Here is a 27,509-nt window from a genome sequence, read left to right on the forward strand (position 1 = left end):
TTTCATCTGTCTCAGGTTTACTTTGTTACACAGTAGTACTATACTCTACATATGCACTCCTCACAGAGCTGCAGGGAATCCACTGAGAATGCTGTGCACATTGAACACAGAGGTGTTGTCTGTTTACAATCTCCTCATTCCCCTGCAGAGTACCTGCACATCATTCTTACATGTACCCACACTTACATTGCCTAGGTCCTGATAGATGTTCTTTGTTCCGGTTTGTACCTTTTACAAGTACTATTACTAAGGACTAGTTTTAGTCTAAAGGGAATAAATATAGTAGTCTACATATCCTTCTCACTTCAGTTGTCTTGTAAAATTCCTAAGCGTTGGCAGTTATGAGACGAATTTCATGTTACATACTTTTAATCAACAAAATTGTAATATGCAAATTAGAGGAGTCTGAGTCGGAGGAATCCTAAACTGAGGAGTCTGAGTCGGTGGATTTTTGGACCGACTCCACAGCCCTGATTAACGAACCAATCTTTGTTTCCGATCTATTACAACCAACAAGAAAATTTTTGTTTTGACGAAAATCCAGTTGGATGACTATTTTTATAAACGTTCGTAATCGATTGTGCCCATCAGTGGAGATTTACAACCAATCTGATCAGAACTACTGATCGCTCAAACTATTTTTCGCTAGAGATTAGACTGTTAGTGGCCACCTTTTAGTGTACTCCTCCTTAATAGTAGGGAAGTTTAAATAGATTATATTGGTGTTTCCGCTCCGCCTTTATTAAGCACTACTTGCCAAAAACCCTAAACAAGGAGCTGCGGAATAATTGTATTGGAAAAAGATGAAAACTTGCAGGTCTCAGGCTCAGGGATGCTGATATAAAAGACCCATTTTATATTCAAAAGTAACCAACAAAGATAACATTGTACTGAAATTGTTAATAAGTAAATATCCATTCCAATGTATATAATACAAAAGCAAGATTTCTTGCAGGGATCACGCTGGGAAGTTTAGTATGAAACGCATGCATACTTGGTGAGAGAAATCTGCGGTTCATGCAGATTTACTGTATATGCATCATATGACCAGCGGAATGTAAGTCATGGTCTCCTCCTTCCTTGTGTATAGGACAACCACTTGCATATCTGTAAACTGTGTGTTGAAGCTGAATGTAGTGCGGTAGATAATTATGATTGTGTCCTCCTGGCATAGGGGCCGATCGTAGTCACCCGCCTGGCTAATCGGCAAATCTGGAGTAATCTCACCAAGAGATGCAGATGTGCAGAGGAGTCCATACCGCAGTGCAGGGTTGAACAGTGGCATAACTACGATTTTAATGCCCCACCCCAATCAAAACATTGATAGGGCCCCCCAATGATTACACCCCTTTCCTTGCCTCTCCTTGTGCACTTCACAGCCTGGAGGTTCGTCTTACAAGGGTGATAAATCTAATGGGGCCTTAGGATCTTCACACCCATAGCAAGGGTAGCCACAATAACACCTGATCTGTAGGATGGACCCCTGTATTGGCGGAAGGGAAGGCAGTACAGGGCTCCCTACAGCTCTGTGATCCCCTGCAGTCGTAGGGGCCGCTCCCCTATAGTTACGTCCCTGGTGTTGAAATATGGCCATGTATGCAGGACTGCTGACCAGTGTCCAATACAAATGATTAAAGTCCCTCCTAATGTTTGAATGGAGATGGCTTGATGTAAACCAGTCTCACAGCGGTAATCTAAAAAGTCTGCACAGGCATTCCTACATGTTTCGCTGGGAAGCCCCCAGCATCATCAGGGCACTGTGCCAACCGCTCTCTCCCCTTTGCCCCCCTCTTACCTCTTCCAGAGTGAGTGCATTGTTGGCGATTGGACCATTCCATGCACAATGACTGTGCTGCTTTGTGATTTTCGGCAGGATTGGCTGCAATTGAGCCCATTCACATTGCAATCTTGGTTGGCTATGATTGGGCTGTTCCATTAACAGTGACTGTAGCTTCGTTGATTGACCCGGCGGGTGACTACGATCGGCCCTCACGCTGGGTGGCCACAGTATAAAATATCTCCCGGACCTGTTTCAGCTTCAATATACAGTTTACAGATATGCGTTTTTTGTTTTATACACAAGGAGACCATAAATACATTCCTCCGGTTATATGATGCACATAAATCTGTATGGTTGACTTTGATTAAGTGGGCATGTGTCTCGTATTAATTTTCCAGCCAGGTCCCTGCGGGGAATCCTGCTTTTATATTGTTCACATGGGAATTTACAGTTTAGATACTATTTTAACTTTTATTTTTGAATCCTATTTCACTTCTGTATAAGCATCCCTGAGCTGCAATTTTTTTTCATCATTTTCTAGTATCCTCTCCATTCCAGTGTTTGACTCCAACAGCGGATTACAACCCTCCCGCTCTGATGTTGCACCTGGTGTGACAAGGAGCATATTTGCTGCACCCGGGGTTCCATTGTTGGAACTAATCCACATCAAAGGGTCAGACTCTGGCTCCATACTGCGCCATGCAATGTAAATATTAGGTGGGCTGCTTGCATATCTAGACTGTCATGGGATCAAGCTGCTTGGATCAAAGTAGCGGACTAAATCTGACACTTTGCCTCCATTATTTGGCATTATGTTTTGCCGAGTAATTATGGAGAAAGATGGTGAAATGGATATCTGATGCATAGGAGAGACTTTTATCCATTCTCAGTTATACTTTCTAATGATGGTTTTTCATTGCCTCATGTCATGAGTTTTGAACTCTGTTTGCCTCTGAAGAAGCCGCTCTTTTAAAGACCGCGAAACAAGAGTCGGGTCAATCGGTGCACCTCAACGTGACATGGATTAACCATTTTTTATCATATATTACTCAATGACTGTAATTTTTATGTTTTATAATTACTGTATTATTGATTGTGGACCTGAAAACCCTAATTTCCTTGTTATCTCTATTGCTATATTGCTAAGAGGGGTGGTCACCTTACTATGGTTCCTCTTGTTGTTTAACCACTTCGCATCCAGACCTTGTTTCCCACTTATGGAACAGAGCAGTTTATACATTTTAGCCATTTCCCTATTTAATCAGCACTAACTTTATCCCTACTTATGACAACTAAAATTAAATATATATTGTTTTTTTCAAGACAAACTAGACTTTCATTGTATGGCATTTTTTCCCTCTTGAACTATGTTATCTATGCATTTTAATAGGAAAAAGAGGAAAAAAAATAGAAAAACCACAGTAGTTCTTAGCTTTACCAATTACAGTTTAAAAATAAAAAGGGCTATTGTAGATAAACACACATTTTTGTTTGGTTATTTCTACCGTTTGTCACAAAACTTAGATTATGTTCCTGTGACAATTTATGGTGAAGATATTTAGTTTTGAAATAATGCTACAGGGTGCATTTTTCACTATGAACTGAAAAAAATAAAAGCATTTTTAATGGTAAAAATCAATCTTATTGCTTCAGGGAACATATATTCCCTTTCACCGATTAGCGCTGCATCAAAAAGTGCCAGAGGTGTGCACAGGAGCAAGCCAAATGATGCACAGCTGTGCTTCTGCTACAAGATGCATATTTATGTCCTCGTGGCTTAGATGAAGTCACAGAGAACATAGATATACTGTAGTGGTGGATAAAGTGGTTAATGGTTCCATGTTGTGCCAACATGACTTTGTGCTGTAGCAGAGTTCTGTTGTTCTGTGTAAGATGTCTTATGAGCCAATATTGAAGGGGTGTCTGAATTCTGCTGTAATATATTCTCTCTGGATAAGACGTAAGAATAACCACAATGTTTGAAGTATTAGCGGAGTCCGGGGGGGGGGGGGGGACATTTCATTCAGCAGTTAGGGGGCTTCCACAACTCTTTGCAGACATCAACAGCTTATCATGTATTTCTATACTATGGGGCTTTGGCAACCCTGGAATCAGCTTTAACTATAGCAGGTGGTGAAGGTTTGTGCTAATGATGGTTTAGTATATCCATGCAGGCCAGAGTTGCAGAATGGCTTATGTTCTCTGTTGTGAGTGTAGATTAGCCAATAAGGCCCAATGTGACCAGGGCTTAAAGTTACTCTGAACACAACGAACAAATGCCATACTGAACATACCTGGGGCTTCCTCCAGCCCCCTGCAGTCCGTGATGGCCCTCGGCGTCCTCTGGGCTCCCTTCATTCTCCCACTGGGGGCCCCATTAGCTGCGTAACTTGGTCAAAAGTGTGCTAGCACAACCCTTCGGCGCACCCACCTCGCTGGCCTGTCACTGTTCTGCACGGTTCTTGAAGGTATGAACCATGCATGCGCAGAACTAACCGAGCCACCAGCAGAACGGAGGGAGCCTAGAGGATGCGGCGGAAACTTCCGGACTATGGTGTGCTGTGTTCAGAGTCCCTTTGAACTTCCTGGCGTTCAACGTCTGCTGGATTTCTGTGTAAAAAGTGGTACCATTCAATCTTCCTAACATTTTTGCCTGTAACCAAATTGTGTCAGGCAAGAGTCTAGTATACATTGTGAGTATAATAGAAGTTTCAAACACAAGATAATGTCAAAAAATTAAATTTAATTTTCCCTTTCTGCCAGGCAACAGTTCCCCCCCCCCCCCCCCTTTTTTTTTTTTTTTTTAATTTGCAGAAAACTTCTGCGATTGACTTAGCGGGCGATCGAGCAACCAATTTGATGATTATAGAGTCACCACAAGCATGTCCGATCGATGATTCAACCAATGGTGACCAAGGTCCTCATTTTGTACATGCTGCAAGATGTCGGGCCAAAGTGGTAGATCAGGTGTACGGCAGTAACGCCGAACACGACGGAACCCTGTCTCCTAGAATGTGCATGCAATACTTGTCTGTCCTCCCGCCATGGTCCCCATTCATCTTCCGCATTGTCACTGGGCTTCAGTAAGCACATGCTTAACGTCAGAAGCCCAGTGGCAATGCACAACATGAAGGGGGACCATGACGGGAGACAGACAGGTAAAGTATTAAATGCACGAGTGGTGGGCACATTCACATTAACCCCCTTGCCGTTCCAATTCTGTCAGCAAGGGGGTGGCGCAGCACTTTTTTAAAAAAAATTTTTTTTCTTTAATTGATGTAGCTAGCCTAGCCCTAGCTACATGATAGCCGCATCCTCCTACCTACTTCGATCGCCGCCGGCGATCTTTGCAAGCAGGAAATCCCGTTCAGAACGGGATTTCCTGCTCGGCTTCCCATGGCAACGGGGCGGGATGACGTCATGGATGTCAAAGGGAATCCCGATCCACCCCTCAGCGCTGCCTGATACTGATTGGCCAGGCTGCGCAAGGGGTATGGAGGGGGGGCGGTGCGGCGGGTAGCGGCGAATCGGCGGTGCTAGCTGCGTGCAATAAAAAAAAAATTTGTGAAATCGGCCCAGCGGGACCTGAGAAATCCTCCTGCGCAGCTTACCCCGAGCTGAGCTCGGGATAAACCGGCAAGGAGTTTAAGGAGGCAGCAGCGGCTGCAGTGTTACAAGGCCGATTCCCAAGACATTCCATCCTGAAATCAGTTGTTTGTGGGCAGGCAACAGATCTCTCTCCGATCACATGATCAAGAGAGAGCTCTCTGATAGAATCTGAAGTATGGGCACCTTAACTTTGTTCTACACAGACTTGGTAATATTGTACAATCAAGGTTGTATCGATAGACCTTCTTTAAGATCACTTTCTTTCAGCAGGATGTTCTCCTTTTACACTGCTCTTAATTTACATGAATTTGAAACCTCTTTGCCAGATCAGTCTTTGGGCCATTTCCACTAGAGCGATTGCGATTGCTGAATCGCAAAATCGCTAGTGATTTTTAAATTGCTAGGGTTGTTACTTTATCATAGAAATCACGAGCAGTATTTTCCACTACAGTGATTCGATTTGGAAATCGCAATCGCTTTCTGGAGCGATTTTTACAATGATAATGCAAATGAAAATCGCATATCAGAATTAATGAAAAATCGCAATCACTGGCGTTTGATTGCGATTGCTAATGGAAAAGGGACCTTTTGTCTGAAGGTCTTGTGTTCTGTGAATGTCAGTTTAAACCAACCCCCCCCCCCCCCCCCCCCCAAGTACAATTATTGCCTCAGATTCTGTACTCTGCATAGATGTGGTTGGGACTTGTGCTGATGGCGTATGACACACCTCCTCACTGCCCTGAGCCTTCACACAGCCTTATTGGGTTTGCCACGGGAATTTGTTAACCACTTGCCGACCGCGACGCTTATACCGTGCGTCGGCAAAGTGGCAGCTGCAGGACCAGCGACGCAGTACTGCGTCGCCAGCTGCAGCCTAATTAACGAGCGATCGCGCGGCTACAGCCGCGAGATCGCTACGTCACACTGTTGGGCACCCTTGTGACTTCAGCCCGCCGGCCAATCGGCAGCGCCGGCGGGCTGTACTTTTTCAAATTGGCCAATACAATGAGTATAATACAGTTTGTTTACGTAACAAACTGTATTATACTGCCTGCTCCCGCTGGTGGTCACACTTAGCGATCGACCACCAGCGAGGAGAGCAGGCACAGTATAGCAACACACACACACACACCACTTTAGGAGCCCCACAGACCCCCCGATCACCCGCAGCACCCATCAGACACCCCCCTGTACCCCCCTGCAGCCCGCAGATCAGACCTAACCACCCCCCATATCACCCATCAATAAATCCCTGTCACCACCTGTCACTTCTATCCATCAGAGCAGACCCCCAACTACCCCTTAGGGGTATCTGATCACCCCCCACACCTCCAGATCTCCCGCCCGACCCCCCCCCCCCCCCCTGTATACTGAACCTATCTATCTCCCTGCATCTGTCTATCTCCCCAGCGATCAGCTGCCAATCACCTATCAGTCACCTGTCAATCATCCCCTGTCACCACCTGTCACTTCTATCCTTTAGAGCAGACCCCCAACTACCCCTTAGGGGCTTCTGATCACCCACCCACCCTTTCAGATCCCACCGAGACACCCCCCCCTGATCACATCAGCAGTCCATTGTTTACATCTGTTTTTCCCTGTAAACACCCACTTATCACCCGTCAAGAACCCATCTATCACCCCCTGTCACCACCTGTCACTCCTATCCATCAGATTAGACCCCCAACTACCCCTTAGGGGTATCTGATCACCCCCCACCCCTTCCGATCCTCCCCACAACCGTCCTAGTTCATTGATTGCGTATATTCTCCCCCCTGCCACTGTGTATCTTATCTCCTGTCTGTAAGGCTTGATTGTGCTTTGTTTGGCTACAATTGTCTCAATTGCACTGTGATTGGCATCGATTGTCGTTTGATTGGCTTCGATTGTCACGTAATTTGTTTTCGATTGTCGCGTGATTGGCTTCAATTGCCCGTAATTGGTTTTGATTTTGCCAATTACCCACTGATTGGCTATTTTGCCCTGTGATTAGCATCGATTGTCGTGTGATTGGCTTCAATTGTCACGTAATTGGTTTTGATTGTCACGTTATTGGATTCAATTGGTCCGTGATTGTCTTTGATTGCGCCGATTGCTGTATTGTGTTGTAATTGTCTCGTGTTTGTTTTTGATTTGTGATTGCTCTCTGATCCCCAACCTCCCCCCCCCCCCCCCCCCCCTCACCATCACTATCCTAGTGATCTAAAAACTTTTTTAGTATCACTAGTGGTAACAAACAGTTAGGCCCAGTTAGCTATGCAAAAGGGTTGTTAGTGTCAGTTAGTGCTCAGCCCACTGCACCACAGTCACTAATTAGCGTCATCACTGTCGCTAATCAGCATTGGTACTATATAGTATCTGTAAGTGATTATTAGTGATCACAGTCAGATCTATATTAGGGTCTCTAGGATCCACAAAAAAAACGCAGTGTTTGCCAGATCAGACCTGATCGTTCGCCTGCACTGCGTTCAGCCCGCCCCATCGCAGTGACAGAAATTTTTTTTTTCTGATCACTGCAAAAAACACTGTACACAAGCTGTGGCACTGTAAACATCAGTTTTGATTTTTTTATCTAAACTCAGTGACCACAGCTCTTTCTACCTCTCAAGTACTCCCTTTGCTAGGTAGGTGCTCTTTTCCTGGGTAGTCTCAGAGGAATACCTCCTAAATTTAGCAGGCCACCATGGCAAAAAAGAGGTTTTCCAATGAAGACATCTACAGGTACATGGACCAGTCGGATGAGGATTGGGTCGACTTATTCGACGAATCTTCGGGTTCAGAGTACGATCCTGTAGACAGCAGTGGCTCTCTGACCGATAGTTCCGATGACGAGGTTGAGGTCCGGCTAGAGCCAGGCGTACCACACCCCATGTCACTGGACTGGCAGGTGGCGGAAGATCAGTTTCAAGGGCAGCAGAGTGGCGCTGATCTGATTTTTCTTGGTGAGGCATGCACCAGCAGCGCAGCATCTCCTGGACCTATCAACACCAGTACTTCCGCAGAAGACCCTGATGAAGTGGCGACACCATCCTGAAGTAGAAACTGGTTCTGGTGGTACGTGAATTAAGATCCGATCCGCAGCCACCAAGTAGACGGGCCCGTACTCCCATTGGTTTTCCAGAGGTGCTGGCAAACCCTGATTGGCATTCCCCTGATCCCGCCGCACCCATACTGCCCCCTTTCACCGCCCAGTCTGGAGTCCAGGTGGAGACAGTTGAACTAGGATCGGCCCTAGACTTTTTTGAACTGTTCCTCACCCAGGATCTCCTTGACTTAATTGTGGCTGAGACCAACCTATATGCCACACAATTTATAACCGCCCATCCGAAAAGCTGCCACGCCCAGCCTTTTCGGTGGGAAACCACTCCAAGTTTCCGAACTTAAAATTTTTTTGGGCCTTCTCCTCAACATGGGTATTACTAAAAAAAATGTATTGTGCTCTTATTGGTCTACACGCCAAATACATAACATGCCCGTGTTCTCTGCTGCCATGTCCAGGGCGCAATTTGAGATCATCCTGCGCTTCCTGCATTTCAATGACGACACCTGTCATGAAGAGACCACCCAGCTTATGACCGGCTCCACAAAATTCGGGCCCCTCATAGACCACCTGTCATCCACATTTGCAGATGCTTATACCCTGAACAGAACATCTGTGTAGATGGAGTCCCCTCGTACATTTTACCGGGCGCCTTGGCATCAAACTGTACATCCCAAGCAAGCGCGCCCGGTATGGGGTGAAACTGTATAAGCTCTGTGATAGAGCCACAGGCTATACATCTCGTTTTAGGGTCTATGAGGGAAAAGACTCAAATTGGAGCCGGTCGGATGTCCTGACTACCTGGGGAGCAGTGGAAAGATTGTGTGGGACTTGGTGTCACCCTTGTTCCAGAAGGGGTACCATCTTTATGTGGACAACTTTTACACAAGTGTGGCCCTCTTTCAGCACTTAAAGTTAGAAGGAATCCGATGCTGTGGCACCGTGCGGCCTAGTCGCCGGGGCTTCCCCCAACGGCTCGTTAACACCAGACTTCAACGGGGGAGAGGGCCGCCTTGTGTACCGATGACTTGCTCTCGGTGAAATGGAAGGACAAGAGGGACGTTTACCTTCTGTCTACCATTCACACAGACACGACAGTACAAATTACACGGGCAACAGAGGTCATTGAAAAGCCCCTCGCCGTCCACAGCTATAATGCCAACATGGGAGGGGTGGACTTCAATGACCAGATGTTAGGGCCCTATTTAATTTCCCGGAAAACCAGACGGTATAAGAAAGTGTCTGTGTATTTAATTCAATTGGCGATGTACAACAGCTTTGTTCTCTACAGTAAGGCTGGGAGAACTGGATCTTTCCTTCAATTCCAGGAAGACATTGTTTCGGCACTCCTCTATCCAGAAGGTGCCAGAGCCCAACCCCCAAATGCAACTAGCCGGCTGCATGGAAGGCATTACGCCTACCCGATTCCCAGTACCCCAACTCAACGCAACCCCAGAAAAAGATGTCGTGTCTGCAGCAAGGCTGGAATAAGGCGTGACACCCCCGTTTACTGTCCCCGCTGTCCTGACCAGCCTGGCCTATGCCTAGGGGAGTGTTATGAGAGGTACCACGAGAAGGCACACTTTTAGAACCTAGGGAACTACAGACACAGCAGTAGGCACACAAGGGTCTCTCAGTGCTATTTCGCACTGGCGCGATGCGTTAGGGCAAATTGCCTAGCAAAAGTCACACTTTGCGGTCCCCCCCTACGCCGGAAGTGCTTGACTTAACGCTAGTGCATGCCTACGTTACTGCGTGGCTTCTGCGGCAATTTGGGTCGGCCCGGAAGTCATGTTAGTCTACGGCGACGCAGTTAATTACTAGGCCGAATGCTACTCTTGTGGTATTCCCTGAAGATCTATTTTGGGCGAGACGGTGCGGCGGGCTCGACCGACCGGATAGGCCAGTATGCAGTGTGAACCCAAACATCAGGTTTTGAGAGATCCAAATACACTGGCCTGCCAGAAACCTCTCCTTTCACTTGGGACAGAATGCATAATGTACTTCGCCACATATCTGTGCGATTTGCACTTTGCACATTGACCCATGGGGGAGGAGAAGTTTATCCTCAGCTCGCAGGTAAAAAAAAAAAAACAGGTAAGCAAAAAAGTTAATATTTGGTTACCAATGTTATTGTTTGGTTTGAACATATTTAATAAAGTTTAAAAAGTTAATGTTATTGAAGTGCTTTGCTGCTTGCTTTTTTTTTTTTTTTTTTTTTTTCTCTTTTTTTTTTCCAACCGACCAATCAGCTGCAGCACTGATGATGCATCCTGACAGAAGCATTGCGCTTCTGTCAGGTTACACAAAATCGGTGCATGCAGCGCTGTAGGACGAGATTTCTCCTCCACAGTAAAAAAGATACGTTTGCTGAGGCATATGGGCCAAGGTGTGGTGTTGGGGATTCATATGCTTTGGCAAGCACTTTGTATCAAAAAAGAACTCAAGCAATGATTTCTCCATTCACATCGATCAATGTGGATGAATAAATCAGGATTGCCTGGGCATACGAGCTGGTGGGTTTGGATTTTTGGGGTGGCAGCTCCTATGTCCCTCTTCCTTTCCTTTTTGTTTCACATTTTTTGGCAGATATTTGTTCATCCACATTGATCGATGCGAATGAAGGGATGTTTGCCGTTCATTTTTCCTTTTAGCCCAGAATGCACTACCTGTATGCCCAATATAAGGAGTATAGCAGAAATACTGGCCATACATGTAATGATTGCAGAGGCCCTAAAATGCCAGGACAGACCCCACAAATGACCCCATTTTGAAAGAGGACACCCCAAAGTATTCCGTGAGGTGCATGGTGAGTTCATAGAAGATTTTGTTTTTTGTCACAAGTTGGCATAAATTGTTTTTTGTTTTTTTTCACAAAGTATCCTTTTCTGCTAACTTGTGACAAAAAATATTTTTTTTATAAACTCACCATGCCCCTCATGGAATACTTTGTGGTGTCTTATTTTTAAAATGGGGTCATTTGTGGGGTTTAACTGTCCTGTCATGTGGGGGGGGGGGGGGGGGGGGGGCTAAATTGTGAGCACCCCTGTAAAGCCCAAAGGTAGTCATTGCACGTTGGGCCCCTTAGCGCAGTTAGGCTGCAAAAAAGTGCCACACGTGCTATCGCCGTACCCGGGAGAAGTAGACCAATGTGTTTTAGGGTGTATTTTTACACATACCCATGATGGGTAGAAGAAATCACTCTGTAAATGACAATTTTTTGATTTTTTTTTTTACACACATTTGTCCATTTACAGAGATATTTCTCCCACCCAATATGGGTATGTGTAAAAATACACCCCAAAACACATTGTACTACTTCTCCCGAGTACGGCAATACCACATGTGTGGCACTTTTTTGCACCCTAACTGCGCTAAGGGGCCCAGAGTCCAATGAGTACCGTTAGCATTTCACAGGTCATTTTGAGAAATTTAGTTTCAAGACTACTCCTCACGGTTTAGGGCCCCTAAAATGCCAGAGCAGTATAGGAACCCCACAAATGACCCCATTTTAGAAAGAAGACACCCCAAGGTACTCAATTAGGAGTATGGTGAGTTCATAGAAGATTTAGCTTTTTGTCACAAGTTAGCGGAAAATGATTTTTATTGTTTTTTTTTTTACCAAGTGTCATTTTCCGCTAACTTGTGACAAAAAAAAAATCTTCTATGAACTCACCATACTCCTAACGGAATACCTTGGGATGTCCTCTTTGTAAAATGGGGTCATTTGTGGGGTTCCTATAATGCTCTGGCATTTTAGGGGCCCTAAACCGTGAGGAGTAGTCTTGAAACCAAATTTCTCAAAATGACCTGTGAAATGCTAACGGTACTCATTGGACTCTGGGCCCCTTAGCGCAGTTAGGGTGCAAAAAAGTGCCACACATGTGGTACCGCCGTACTCAGGAGAAGTAGTATTATGTGTTTTGGGGTGTATTTTTACACATGCCCATATTGGGTGGGAGAAATATCTCTGTAAATTGACAATTGTGTGTAAAGAAATCAAAAAATTGTCATTTACAGAGATATTTCTCCCACCCAATATGGGTATGTGTAAAAATACACCCCAAAACACATTGTACTACTTCTCCCGAGTACGGCGATACCACATGTGTGGCCCTTTTTTGTAGTCTAACTGCGCTAAGGGGCCTAGAGTCCAATGAGTACCTTTAGCATTTCACAGGTCATTTTGAAACATTTGGTTTCAAGACTACTCCTCACGGTTTAGGGCCCCTAAAATGCCAGAGCAGTATAGGAACCCCACAAATGACCCCATTTTACAAAGAGGACATCCCAAGGTATTCCGTTAGGAGTATGGTGAGTTCATAGATTTTATTTTTTGTCACAAGTTAGCGGAAAATGACACTTGGTAAAAAAAAACCAATAAAAATCATTTTCTGCTAACTTGTGACAAAAAGTAAAATCTTCTATGAACTCACCATACTCCTAATTGAGTACCTTGGGGTGTCTTCTTTGTAAAATGGGGTCATTTGTGGGGTTCCTATACTGCCCTGGCATTTTAGGGGCCCTAAACCGTGAGGAGTAGTCTTGAAACCAAATTTCTCAAAATGACCTGTGAAATCCTAAAGGTACTCATTGGACTTTGGGCCCCTTAGCGCAGTTAGGGTGCAAAAAAGTGCCACACATGTGGTATCGCCGTACTCAGAAGTAGTACAATGTGTTTTGGGGTGTATTTTTATACATACCCATGCTGAGTGGGAGAAATAACTCTGTAAATGGACAATTGTGTGTAAAAAAAAAATCAAAAAATTGTCATTTACAGAGAGATTTCTCCCACCCAGCATGGGTATGTGTAAAAATACACCCCAAAACACATTGTACTACTTCTCCTGAGTATGGCGATACCATATGTGTGACACTTTTTTGCAGCCAAACTGCGCTAAGGGGCCCACAGTGCAATGACTACTTTTAGGCTTTACAGGGGTGCTTACAATTCCGCACCCCCCAAAATGCCAGGACAGTAAACACACCCCATAAATGACCCCATTTTGAAAAATAGACACTTCAAGGTATTCATTGAGGGGCATGACAAACTGTCATTTTCCGCTAACTTGTGACAAAAAATAAAATCTTCTATGAACTCACTATGCCTCTCAGTGAATACTTTGGGATGTCTTCTTTCCAAAATGGGGTTATTTGTGGGGTATTTATACTATCCTGGAATTTTAGCACCTCATGAAACATGACAGGTAGTCAGGAAAGTCAGAAATGCTTAAAAATGGGAAAATTCACTTTTTGCACCATAGTTTGTAAACGCTATAACTTTTACCCAAACCAATAAATATAGGCTGAATGGTTTTTTTTTTAATCAAAAACATGTTTGTCCACATTTTTCGCGCTGCATGTATACAGAAATTTTACTTTATTTGAAAAATGTCAGCACAGAAAGTTAAAAAAATCATTTTTTTCCCAAAATTCATGTCTTTTTTGATGAATATAATAAAAAGTAAAACTCGCAGCAGCAATCAAATAGCATCAAAAGAAAGCTGTATTAGTGAGAAGAAAAGGAGCCAAAATTCATTTAGGTGGTAGGTTGTATGACCGAGCAATAAACCGTTAAAGCTGCAGTGGTCTGAATGGAAAAAACAGCGCTGGTCCTTGGGGGGGGGGGGGGTGTAAAGGCTGAGTCCTCAAGTGGTTAAAATTAGGCTGTTTCAACTTCTTGCATGTGCAGTTCCCATATCTTTTTCCCCGCCCATATGTCAGGTTTTCCCCTGTGGGAGTGCCTGTTCTCTGCAGCCGTGAAAATGCTCAGCGCTGGGAGAAAGGATGTGGTGAATGAAAAAAAAAATGTTGCAGGCTGGCCAATTTATTTTTTTCCTTGCACAGGAAACGACACATTGATTTTTCAGTGGACAGTCAGTTTCGCTCTGTTCACATGTGTAAAAACCCAATGGCCCTGGAAGCAGTTGAAATGGGGCCTTAGGGCGAATTACATGCTTGTTTTATAGAACACAAGCTTGATCTCAACAGAGAATTCTCTTAATTCTATAGGAAACTCCCATCCTTTCAAGATAGCTCTCTGAGGGCTGGTTCACTTTGAGCAATTGTGCTCAGTTTGCCAATTGGCAAAGCGCTAAAGCAGTGTCACCCTATGAGGGTGTTCTCACTGCAGCGATTGGAATGTAACAAAATCGAAAACCTTCTCCCTGTACTATTTTTAGAGCAATTTTTTTCCTCAAAGGAATGTGCAAAACACGCATGCCTTTAAAAAACGTAGTTGCGTTTTGTAGTGTGAACTAGGCCTTCGATTGGCTGGACGCTTGTTGGAGCACGGTATCGGCGGTGAAGAGGCTGCCCCTCCATGGAATTGCATCTCAGCACAGCTGTGGTCCGTACATGGCGCTGTTGTCTGCATGTCAAGCGCCGACACGTGTTACACACATTGCCATTTGGTTGCATTTAAATTGCTCCAGAGTGGCTCTGGTGGCCTGAACTGCCCAAGCATGGACTTGTGTGAGGACTCTTTCCCATGCCAAAGAGGCCTCAAACGAGTCCCTTACAAACACACCCATGGAGTACAGGGAACCAGCTGTACAGAGGCTCTGCATCTTTCCACTGATAAAATGAAAGAATTTTGCCCCCATGTGACAAAAACCTGGTGAAGGCTTATGTGTGCAGTAACTATACTACAGTACCATCCGCTTGTGGTGCCTGGAAGAAATCTTGCATCCAGCATATTCCTCTGTGGTGTGCACTTAATCTGACAAATATTCATGTTTCCTTCCAGTACATCTGCTACCCTCCCCCCACAGAGGAAACCATGGATGAGTGGGACGTACCGCAGATGAAGAAGGAGGTGGAGAGCCTGAAGTATCAGCTGGCCTATAAGAGAGAGATGTCCTCTAAGTCTATCCCTGAGTGAGTATGGCAAGCATCCACACCAAACTTTTTGAAAACTAATACATATGAGTGCTATTTAAAGCCTCAATTCAACATTCCGTAATTTTCATGGTTACTAATGTTGAATAGAAGGCTATGCTGTTGTTCCCACAGCTTTCATATTTGATGCAACTGCTCCAGAGAAATCCCCATTGAAAAAGTCTATACTGTGATCCAGGAATCCATGGAGGTGGAGTAGTGGGATTTCTCCAGTTAGCAGGACAGTGATGGCTGCTCTCGCTTTCCTGTGCTTCTGAAAAATTATTTGCGGCTAGCACTGCAGGTCACAAAATTCTTATTGGTCTAACGCCTGGCTGGTACACACCTTTTGATGATTGGCCAATAACTGAACAATTTTACCACCTCTGAGGTTGTGGTAGCTAAACTCTCGTAAATTAGGCAAAATTAGATGTGTGTGCACCCTTAAGGTGGGTACACACATCAGATAAAAGTTTTTGGAAAATGAAAGATCACATACCAATTTTACCCCCTTTCATGTAGTATGAGAGCCATACTCTACACGGTCTATTCTATGGAGCTGAACTCCCCATCAGATAAAAATCTTTGCAAGATGCTGCACACAAAGACCGCTGTACACATGCAACAGATCAGTATCTGCAAAAGATCCATTCCTGCAAAACGCATTCATAGTCTATCATCTGCAGATCTCATACACACCTTGTTTAACGGACAATTATCTGTAGATCAGATCCACCAGGTTGGATCTTCAGATCGGCAGATAATTGTCTGATCTGCAGATGAATGTCCATTAAACAAGGTGTGTATGGGATCTGCAGATATCATAGACTATGAATGCATTTTGCAGGAATGGAACTGATCTTTTGCAGATCCTGATCTGTTGAATGTGTACAGCATCTTTGTGTGCTGCATCTTGCAAAGATTTCTATCTGATGTGGAGTTCAGCTCCATAGAATAGACTGTGTAGAGTATGGCTCTCATACTACATGAAAGGGGGTAAAATTGGTATGTGATCTTTCATTTTCCAAAGACTTTTATCTGACGTGTGTACCCACCTTTAGAGGGCTCCTGAGGTGAATGTTTAAATCTATACCTACCTGGAGCTTCTTCCAGCCCCTAGAAGTCTTCTGGGTCCCTTGCCCGCTGGCCTCCCACCAATGGGCTGGCAAGCCTTACAGGTGGAGTCTATATAGCTTTCTCTTCAGTAAAATTGCCCCATCATTCTCTACAGGAGGAAGGTAGGGGATGCAGCCAGTCACATATTTTAATTCTATTTCTTGCAGAACGTTGTGAATACTAATCAATGCAAACCTTCCATGAGAGGTTGAACTGTGGCTTCTAGTCATAAGAAATGCTACAAGCTGGATTTTCTACAGCTCTTTAACAAGTACAGTGAAACATACTTTTTGACTGTATGCTTCAATATATGCATCACAATATGGCTGTGACATGAAGTACGACTTTTTCATCCCATTACATCCCACTTTCAGCGTTGCCTTATTTGTATGCAAGCTGGTATAACTGATCGTCTCTTCCTGATCAATGTATTAATCATACCTTCACCAACTAGCAAGATCTTACAGAAGTACTAGATAACTGAGATGCTTACTAGCTGGAACCTTTATCTGTGCCCAGACATAGCAGACTCTCTCTATTAAAAAAAAAAAAAAAAAAAAAAAAAAAAAAAAAAAAATTTAGGTGGCTACAGGTTACATTTAAAAGTTACATATGGTATTAACCTAAGAGGGAAGGTTCTTGATCCTATAGACTAGGGGTCCCCAAACTTTTTTGGTCAAGGGCTGGGTCAACATAATTCAGACTGTCGGAACATAAATAAAATTATGTTGAAACACATTACATTGAATCTAGGTATTTATTCCCCCAATCGTGCCCGGAGAAGAACTCCTGGCAACAGCCATTCAGTGCTTGAAGAATGTCTTTGTGTACCAGACTGTGAAGAATACCTAGGTGATAACCTACCGTCCATTTGGACTGCAGTGTCATCTGATGCAGAATTGGAAGCTAACAAATTACTTTCAACAGTATGTGGATGGGTGGTGCCAGCACTGCTATTCTATATGCGGGACACTGATTTTTAAAGGTGCAGTGTGCCACATCTAGAAGTTTATACATTTTGTGTTTGGGGGTCAGTGAAAAAGCCTGAGGGGGGTGGCTGCATTCAGCCTGTGGTTTGAGGACTACTGCTGTAGAGACTTCCTAGTCTCCTCATTTCCCCTATTCAAATATCCTGCCAGCTGCATCTTTGGGCCTTCTCAGAAGGCTCCAAGTGTAACATATTGTGCATGTGTGAGTCCACAATCACGAAGTATGGAGCTTCTTATCTTCGGAAGCATTTGAGTTAGAACAACAGAAGTGTCTTAAAGTCAGATTACTGCAACAAGGGCCCAGCAGTGGAATGAGAGAGGGCTCAGTATAACTTAGAACCTTCCCAGTCCTCTTCTTATTTATTTATTGTATTTATAAAGCGCCAACATATTACACAGCGCTTAGGTGAGTATCTTTCTTTTTAGGTGTTAACAAGTATACTTTAACCCTACCTGCTGTATCTAACTCTAGACAGAAATAACATTTTGAGTGGTTTGGTTCTGGTTTGACAGTATGACACACTTTGGCTTCATTTTCCTTCCAGGTTACTGAAGTGGATTGAGGAGGGTGTCCCCAACGACCCATTCCTAAACCCGGAGCTGATGAAGAATAACCCCTGGGTGGAGCGTGGGAAATGCAGCATCCTGTGAGGCATCCATGTTACAGCTCTGCCCTCCCCTCCCCCACCCGATTCTCATCTACTTTGAATGTAACTAAAAATCTGATATTAGAGTCCAGTTAGGAAGCTGAACAGATCAGTGTGGCTACGGTGCATTGTTCCAGGCGCAATGGGGCCTTGGAACCTCCCCGGTCACTAGCGTGCCGAGTGACAATGCTGTAGCAGAAACCTCTCCTCTTTTATTATTTAAATGTCGTTTTAGGTTCAGTTGGTGGCTAGAAAGTGTGCCTATGACTTTCTTTTAGTATAAAAAGCTGACTTGCAGTGAAGAGGTTTAAGTTAGCGGTAGAGGACATGGCTGCTTTACACAGTGGTATGACAGCAATAATATATACAGTTGTGGGCTTTTATTATATATACTGTGCAGTAGCAGATATAGGAGGCTTCAATGCACTGGTGCGGCTGTCTTATCAGCACCCCTCTATCTCCCCCCCCCCCCCCCGACTGTACAGTCAAGATTATGCACTATATGAAACATTCTATGCTTTTCAGGTCACTGTAACTAAAGTCATGGGACAGACAGACCCCTGTTTATATCTTATTTCTCCAAAGAACTCAAAATGCAGAGATATTCTAGAAACAAATGAGATTCCTATCTTATAATAAACAATTGGTACATTTTCCTTGCCGGTCAGTGTGGTGTGTTTTCCCCAGTGGCTGGAGGTGTGTGCTTGCATTGCTGCTGTGTTGGGTGAGTGACGCTGTTAAACGCATCCAGCTCCTGTTCACTATAGGCCAGCACAGTGCAACTCTATGCCAATCTGCACTGTGTGAGGACCTGTCATGACTGAACAATGTTCTAGCACAAGACTGCTGGAAGCTGATCTATAAATACAAGATACTAGATCACGGCTGTTTGGAGAGAGTTTGAGTATTGATAACCTGGGTGCAAATAGTATAAATTGTGTACAGATCTCCATAATACTGGTAATTTTTGGAACTGCATTCACACTGGGGTGGTGTTGGGTTGAACAATGCAACTGCATTGCTAAGACAATGTAACTATACTGTAAATGTTCCTATTGGTTTGTTAGTGTATTGGAATCAACTAGCATAAGGTACAAGGCATGCTGTGCAGTACCAGACAATGTGCATGCTTGCCATTGCAGTTAACATATCTTTCATAGACTGTATGCATTGTTGCAATTCTGTTTTCAGGAACCGTAACTCGTGTGAACCTAGTCTGAGGTAGGGTTTAAACTTCACACATTTAATAATTTCTTTTTTGTATAGCATTTTTCTCCTGTCGGACTCAAAGCACTTGTGAGGCAGCCACTAAAGCGCACTCAGTAGCAGTGTTAGGGAGACTGGCCCAAGGTCTCCTACTGAATAGGTGCTTGCTTACTGAACAGGCAGAGCCGAGATTCAAACCCAGGTCTCCTTTGTCAGAGCCCTTAACCATTACACTATCCAGCCACCACATTTTGCTAAATGTATGTGAATGTTGGAGATCTAATAAGTCAATGGAGAATCGCACTTCTGCCAAAATTCATGTTTTTGCATGCGTAAAAACTGCTTACTTTCTTGCAGCATAAACTTGCAGGTCTCATGCAAACTCCCATTGACCTTCCTTACCTGCGGTAAAAAGTTTGAAATTTTACATATTGAAAATCTGAATTTTTGTATCAAAATTTACATTCATAAGTGTGATCAGTGCTCCGTTAAAATTTTTTTGTTTAAATAAACACTAGTGTGCTTGAAGCAAGTCTCCAATCTGTATTATAGAATCTTAATCTATGTAGTAGAAGAACGAAGAGAATATACTTTGGATATACTAGGTAGTTCCTGATTTTACAAATAAGATTTTATGATCAAGATTGTATTATTAGTGAGAAATTAAAGTGCTCAGGTGTTATCTTTTATGTGTTAAATTAGGCTTCAGCCACAAACTTGTGTGTTACATATTTAATAATGTGAACTGCTGGCATGTACTGTGCCTTAAGCCCCATACACATGCTTAAAGAGACTCCGTAACAAAAATTGCATCCGGTTTTTTTATCATCCTACAAGTTCCAAAAGCTATTCTAATGTGTTCTGGCTTACTGCAGCACGTTCTACTATCACCATCTCTGTAATAAATCAACTTATCTCTCTCTTGTCAGACTTGTCAGCCTGTGTCTGGAAGGCTGCCAAGTTCTTCAGTGTTGTGGTTCTGTGATGCATCTCCCTCCTCCAGGCCCCTCTCTGCACACTGCCTGTGTATTATTTAGATTAGGGCAGCTTCTCTCTTCTCTATTATCTTTTACAAGCTGGATAAATCCTCCTCTGAGCTGGCTGGGCTTTCACATACTGAGGAATTACATACAGGCAGAGCTGTCTGCACTCTGCAGGAAGAAACAGCCTGACACTTCAGTGGAAGATAGCTGCAGGGGGAAAGAAACACACAAATGATCTCTTGAGATTCAAAAGGAAGGGTGTATACAGCCTGCTTGTGTATGAATGTATTTTCTATGTGTGGACATACTGTACATCAACCTACTTCCTGTTTTGGTGGCCATTTTGTTTGTTTGTAAACAAACTTTTAAAAACTGTTTTTAACCACTTTTAATGCGGCGAGGAGCGGCGAAATTGTGACAGAGGGTAATAGGAGATGTCCCCTAACACACTGGTATGTTTACTTTTGTGCGATTTTAACAATACAGATTCTCTTTAAGGGAACACTATTGATTTACATTTTTTTTTTTTTCAATTGAGATAGGAATTGTTTGCAAAGTGCTGTTAAGTACTGGTGTATTCATTTCACTGGCAACCTCTGTGTACTGTTATCAAAATACTTTCATATTTTACTGACACAAAAACTGATGGCAGAATGACCCATGAGGAGAGGGGAAATTTCCCTCACACTTCATCAGTTAACCCTGTGTGTAACTGTGAGAGAGAGAGAGAAAGCTCCCAACACTTGCAGCTTCTGTGTCCTGTGTTTCTGACTGAAGTGTGTGAAGAGAGCAGAGGAAATGTAACGTTAACATTTGTAATTGTCACAGCTTTTGATACTGTTTTGCTTTCAGAGAAAAATACTCTGCTTCAATGCACAGACAGTGTTGCATATCAGACACCCCCTTCTGCAATTGCTTTGTCCCAATAAAGCTAAATCCTACCCTCAATAAGTGAAAGCTGTTACCTCTGATATTTAACATGAAAATGTTTACACAGCTACTTAACCATTTCAGCCTGTGGGGCTTTTTCACCTTATGTATCAGAGCAATTTTCCCCTCAGATTCGCTAATAACTATCAATTCTTAACACAATTTATTGATCTATATCTTGTTTTTTCCGCCACTAATTAGGCTTTCTTTGGGTGGTACCTTTTGCTAAGAATTTTTTATAAATGCATTTTAACAGGATTAATAAGAAAAATGGAAAAACATTTCATTATTTCTCAGTTTTCATCCATTATGGCTTTAAAATAATCCATGCTACCATAGTTAAAACGTATGTATTTTATTTGCCCGTTTGTCTTGGTTATTACACCATTTAAATTTTGTCCCTATCACATTGTATGGCGCCAATATTTTATTTGGAAATAAAGGTGCATTTTTTTCCTATTTTGCGTCCATCACTATTTACAAGCAATTATCGAGGAAATTATCGAGCTATCGAAATGGATCAATCGAGCAGCATTAAATGATGTTCAGCGTGTGTATGGGGCTTTATGGTACACTTTGTATTGCAGATCCTGAAAATATAGAATTGCAATGGTGTTGAAAGCTGTATTATATAGTTATGCCTAAAGTAAATAGAACTATCACTGTAACAGTAAATGGAGAGAATATGCTGCACAGAGATGAATGTGCTGTTGCTTTGTGATGGGGCTATATTGTCCTACAACAGATGCAGTGTGAAAGTATCTTCAGGCCAGGCTCACACTGGGGTTGCTGTGCTGCATGTGCTCTGGAAACAAAATTGCAACTGAGGGGAAAGGTTATCTTGTGCATTTAAATGTGCAGTTCATAAACCTACCATTGCAATATAATTGCATTGCTTTGGCACCAATGTAAAGTTAGCCTTTGGATAGTCTAGGAGATTTGCTTAATGCCTGGTAGACGCAATGCAATTTTCCATCAGATTGATGGTTGCCATAAAAAATAAAGTTCAGATAAATGATTGTACATGTGTACCAGGCATAAAATGTGACATGCCAATGCCTCAAAACAAGTTAAAATCAGTAATGCACCATATAGGTCAGAGCTTCATTTTAAAGGTATTTAAAGCACACTTGTAAACTTAGTGACACTGAAGCGAGGAAAAAAAAAATGATGTAATGAATTGTATGTGTAGTACCAATAATTAATATTACATTAATAGTAAAGAAGATATTTTTAATTTTCAGGTTTTTTTTTATAACACTGTAAATATTACAGAATGAAGGAAACTACTCTAAACTATGAAACAGCTAATGACCCTTTGAACTTATCTGAAGTTTTCTTTCACTGTTTGATGTATAAGTGCTTCAGAAAATAGGACCATCTTCAGCCCAAGTTGGGTTGAAGAGCTCAGAGAACCTCTTTTGCACAAATAACTGAAGTTTCTTAACTGGTAATGAAAATAAAATGAGACTCTCTTCTCTGCTACTAATGTTCTATTTCTAAGCTGTACTACACATACAATTAATTATATCATGATGGCTCATTCACACTTGAAAGCGCAAACATTTTGCATAAGCTTCTATAGCATTGAAACGCGATCACTGGGAAATCTGCTGAAAATAGTGCAGGCATCGTGTTTGCATTTCGCAATTTTGGGCGATTTGCACAAATCACCCAAGTAAGAATAGCCTCATATGGTTTCATTACACTAGCACTTTCAAAAGCGCTAGTGTTTGAGCATTTTGCCAAACACTAGCGCCCCTAGGTTTATTTTTTTTAATATATTCTTTATTTATAAAGAAGTCATGAACAAGATACTGTAAGAAATTGCACATGTATAAGGAAGTTCTCCAGGAGCGTATTATACAGGTAAATCTATCACATACAACCAATTCGAAAATCTAAACAGTAATTTAGTGGAATAGGTAGTAGCTATTTCTCCAATGGCCAGATACCATATAGCTTATCAAGTACCTGAAATATCATTAAATAAGGCATAATAAACTCTTCTATCACTACAGATTATCCATACCAAACTTGTTAGGTTCATAATCCCCCCCCCCCCCTTTTGTGTCATCTGGTTAACGCATCAGCCTTGGAGGACCTTAATAAAGTCTTCTGAATGTCTGAAGTATGTCCAGAAAGACCAGGTTTTTTTTTTTTTTATATATATCTCATGCTTGTCAAATGCGATATAGGAGAGCTCCTCCATATAGTCTCATCGATTTCTTTTACTAATTCTTCCATCCCTGGTGCCACTGTCTGTTTCCACTTTCGCATTATTAGGCGTTTCGCAGCATTTAGTATATGGCGCATCACCGGTTTTTTTTTTTTATATATATATATTGTTTCATGGTCAAACTGTTGAGATGCAGGAGATAGAACTCTGGAATAAATGGAGTACTTCTATCTGTGACAGCTTTTATTAATCTTTCTATGGTTTTCCAGTTACCTGCAGGCAGGGGGCAGGTCCAGAATGTGTAATAGCGTGCCTATGGATTGGCCACATCTCCAGCAGGTATCAGAGGTGTCCGGATAAATTTTGTTAAGTTTAAATGGGGTAAAATACCACTGAGTTAGTATTTTATAATTCATCTCCTGCAAGCCAAAAGTTCTTGTAGATTTGTGGGCAAAAATGCACATTCTAGTTTTTTGATGTGAGGCGAAAGATGTACCTAAGTTAGTCTCCCATGTATGGAGGAAAGAGAGATCTGGTATACTCGGGAAGCTATTATCTCATATATTCTGGACAGCGTTCTGCCTAAGTTTATTTTAACCTCAGATTTCCTTTAAAGGGAACCAGAGACGAAGCACCCTCGTGTATTTTACCATATATATCAGTAAGAACATTAGAGAAACCACCTACCCTGCCCTCTGTTTCATCCTCACTGCTAAAAGTGTCTTATCAGCTGTAGTAAGAAAGAATCCTGGACTGAGCATTCAGTCTGGCTTTGCCGGGAATAATTATAGCCGAGTCATTATAGCAGAGCCACAAGGGGGCAGGCTTGAAAAGACACCAGAGAAGATAGACTCAGCTATAATCTTTCCATAGCAAAGCTAGACTGAATGCTCAGTCTGGGATTCTTATCAGAGGTGATAACAGTCAGATTAAACAGAGAACAATGAAACAAAGGGCAGATTAGGTGTTTACTGTCATGTTCCCACTGATCTATAAGGTAAAATACAAGAGGGTGCTTCATCTCTAGTTCTCTTTAAACGTTTAATAGACTCCTTGCTATGGTGTGAAATGATCCAGACTGCAAACAGGTTTTATAAGAAACCTGGCCCAGGTATACCATAACTGATACAGGTAGGAAACAACTATTATGTTTTTTATGAACTCAAGTAATACATGAAAAGTAGAGTTTATGAAAAATATTTATTGCAGCTAAATACAAAAACCAGAATAATACTTTTTCATGGTACTGTGAACAGCTCAGGAAACTGCTTCAACTTGGTCCAGCCACACACAAAACTCATATGAAATGTGTATCTGTTACGTCTGCCTTTATTGGGAAAAAATAATTGTAAATGTTAACAAGGATTCCCTGATGCTTCAGCTGTTTATGATCCAACCCTCCAGATTTCTGACTCCAATAACTACTGTCTGCTGATGTGACTATAGAGGCATTAACTCTCACCATGCTTTGCAACGTAACCTCAGCAAGCCTGAATATCTTGTGATTGCAGAAATAAGCATGCATTTGATTGTCTCCAATGTCTTGCAATTTGTAGCAGGAGCATATAAACAACCAACCATGGCATTTGTTTAGCCTAATTGCAAGCTGCATACAAGTTGCAACACTATGGACAGGAAAAAGACAACCTCTGTCTGCCTACCGCAAGTGTTAATTTCCAGGCAGATACTGAAAGTCTGAGGATGCATTATAGCTATTCCCCCTCCAAGTTGTTGTTAGGGAGAGACGTAATTTGTGTATCGGCTATTGCCATCGGCCAAATTAAGCTTTTTTTTTCTAATTTGAGCCAGTGCCACTATGACCGTAATTTCATATGGTGGTGCCAAAATTAGCTGTCTCATCCCTGTGTGCCTCTTCCTCAGCCATGCTTTTTATGTTCTCCCTGGCGTTACTGAGGTCTGTCACCTACATTTACTGCTGTATGAGAGTATTACCTGTATGGCAAACATAGGCTTCAGCCATGGATTAAATAAAGGTGGCCACTAACTATCCAATTTTTAGAGAGAAATTGTTTGAGTGATTAGACAAAGGCTATTGGATATATGTCATAACACATTTTACCATCAATTTGTCAATCTGTACTTCCTATCCATCAAAACCAATTATAAAACACAAGTGAACAAAATGCCATCTGAACTGTTTTAAAGGATACCAGATATGAATCATGCTAGCAAACCAGGCATATACTGTCACCTAATGCTTGTCACTCCCCCTGTTCTTTCTGCCTCTGCATTATACCTAAATGCCCTTGTCAACCTTCTCAGGGTCGTTGGAGTCAGGCACTACTGCAAAGGCCAGGTTGTGAACCTCCTACAGAGTGCACACTGCACATGAATGAACATGCACAACGTGCTCTCGGCTAAAGATGCGCTGTAAGATACGCACAGCATGGCCTGCGCAGTGGTGCCTAACTCCAGCGACCCAGAAGATGTTGCCAAAGGGTCATTTAGGTATGATGCAGAAAGGAGAGATGGGTGGCATCAGGACAGGTGACAGTATACGCCAGCTTCCCATTTCTCTAGCATGTTTGCATCTAGTATCCTTTAAAAATAGTTTGTAGTAAATTGGGAATACCAATGGATTTCATTCTTTGCCAATCTGATTTTGATCTTGAACCATTCTTCACTAAAATTTGGACCATAGTGACCACCTTTCGAGGCATAAAGTTATGAAAGGCTGGCATCTACCTGGAAAGTAGCGCACATATCAGGCAGAAACATTGACTGTACATAGCTACTGGAGGACAAAGGGCAATTCCTTGTGAAGCAGACAGCAGCAGTACGGATGATGGTGAATTGTGGCTACATGGTTTGTAAGCAGCATCACCCAACATCCCATTCACCGCTGTCTCCTGAGTGCTGACCAGGTGAAAACACAAACTGTTACCAAATCCATGCCATCTTGTGAAAGAACTAATAAATTACACTTTTTACAAAAATGTATAAAGAAAATCACATTAAGTCTTTAATGTAGACATTTCTCCTCACGGCATTGGAGACCCCTTCATTAAAGCGAAACCACACATGGCTGTTCCCCACAGCTGTTCCAATCTTCTTCTCTATCGAATCCTCCTGGTTCACACTGGCTGTGAAAATAAACATACGCTGAATTATGCAGGGCTGGTAAGGAGGAAAAATTCCTGGCTTCAAGATATATAAGTATGCACAAAGATTCACAACTCAACACCAGCAGCAGACTTGTGAGGTAAGCTGCGGATCGGGGCCTTTCACATAACTCCTCCCATTCCCCAGAATATTTTCAACATCATGTCGAATCGTATCACCTTCTAATGTTGCCTCTAACATTTCCACAAGGCCCCATAAGTCATGATGGTACTGTACTACACCAACCTAAATGACGTCTGGGGAGAAGACTACATTAAAGGGAACCTTTTAAACAATACCAGTTCCCTTTAAGGGTAGGTGTGAGGGTTTCTGTTAGGCCATGGCTGTCCTTAGGTTTGCTGGCCTGTGAGCATGTTCTGGTTGGCTGAATGGCAGCATTTGCAATACCTCAAAAGGGCCAGTGCACAAAACGCTAGAGGTTTTTGAAGCAGATTTCAGGGCTGGAACCCACAAGAGCGCTTTTCTGAGCATTTAGGGAGCGCTTGAAAACGCTAGCGACTTCCAATAACACTCAGCTAATGTTGTGCCAACTTCCACTGGAGCGTTTGCGATTCCCAAAATCGCAAACGCAGGACATGCAGCATTTTGTTAGCGTTTGCGCTTCAATGTAAAGTATATAATCACTGGCGTAAAAATAAATGAAAGGACCAATCAGACTTTAAAACGTTAATCGCTACACAACCGCTGACAAATTGATTACACTTTCTAAAAATCGCTCCCTAAAACGCTCATGAAATCTATTAAAAACTTCTCATACAAAATGCTAGCGATTGCGATTAGTGATAGTGTTTTGTTGTGGGTTTCAGGCCTCAGAGCTATTCTAGGCACGTGGAGAGAGGTTTTCTAAACATGCCTAGTGTTTTTGGAGCGTTTTTGTGTAGCAGATTTCATATATTGTTACAGTAAAGCTGTTACTGAACAGCTACTGTAACAAAAACGCCTGGCAAACCGCTCTGATTATAGCGTTTTTCAGAGCGGTTTTCCACTTTCCTATACTTTAGCAGAAA

General features: G+C 42.7%; 2 protein-coding genes across 2 annotated transcripts in view; one reads left to right on the forward strand and one right to left on the reverse strand.

Moving 5' to 3' along the window:
• GNG13 (G protein subunit gamma 13) overlaps positions 1-18,716 on the forward strand; it is a 45,489-nt gene extending 26,773 nt beyond the window's left edge. The window contains exons 3-4 of the mRNA XM_068244162.1: positions 15,178-15,308; positions 17,959-18,716. Coding sequence (XP_068100263.1) covers positions 15,211-15,308; positions 17,959-18,064 — 204 coding nt within the window. The 5' untranslated portion in view covers positions 15,178-15,210 and the 3' untranslated portion in view covers positions 18,065-18,716. The remainder of the gene's footprint in view (positions 1-15,177; positions 15,309-17,958) is intronic.
• A 5,823-nt stretch (positions 18,717-24,539) lies between these two features.
• CHTF18 (chromosome transmission fidelity factor 18) overlaps positions 24,540-27,509 on the reverse strand; it is a 144,264-nt gene continuing 141,294 nt past the window's right edge. Inside the window, exon 22 of the mRNA XM_068244163.1 lies at positions 24,540-26,462. Coding sequence (XP_068100264.1) covers positions 26,329-26,462 — 134 coding nt within the window. The 3' untranslated portion in view covers positions 24,540-26,328. The remainder of the gene's footprint in view (positions 26,463-27,509) is intronic.

The sequence above is a fragment of the Hyperolius riggenbachi genome, chromosome 7 (genome assembly GCF_040937935.1).
Source record: "Hyperolius riggenbachi isolate aHypRig1 chromosome 7, aHypRig1.pri, whole genome shotgun sequence".
In the NCBI taxonomy this organism is placed as follows: domain Eukaryota; kingdom Metazoa; phylum Chordata; class Amphibia; order Anura; family Hyperoliidae; genus Hyperolius; species Hyperolius riggenbachi.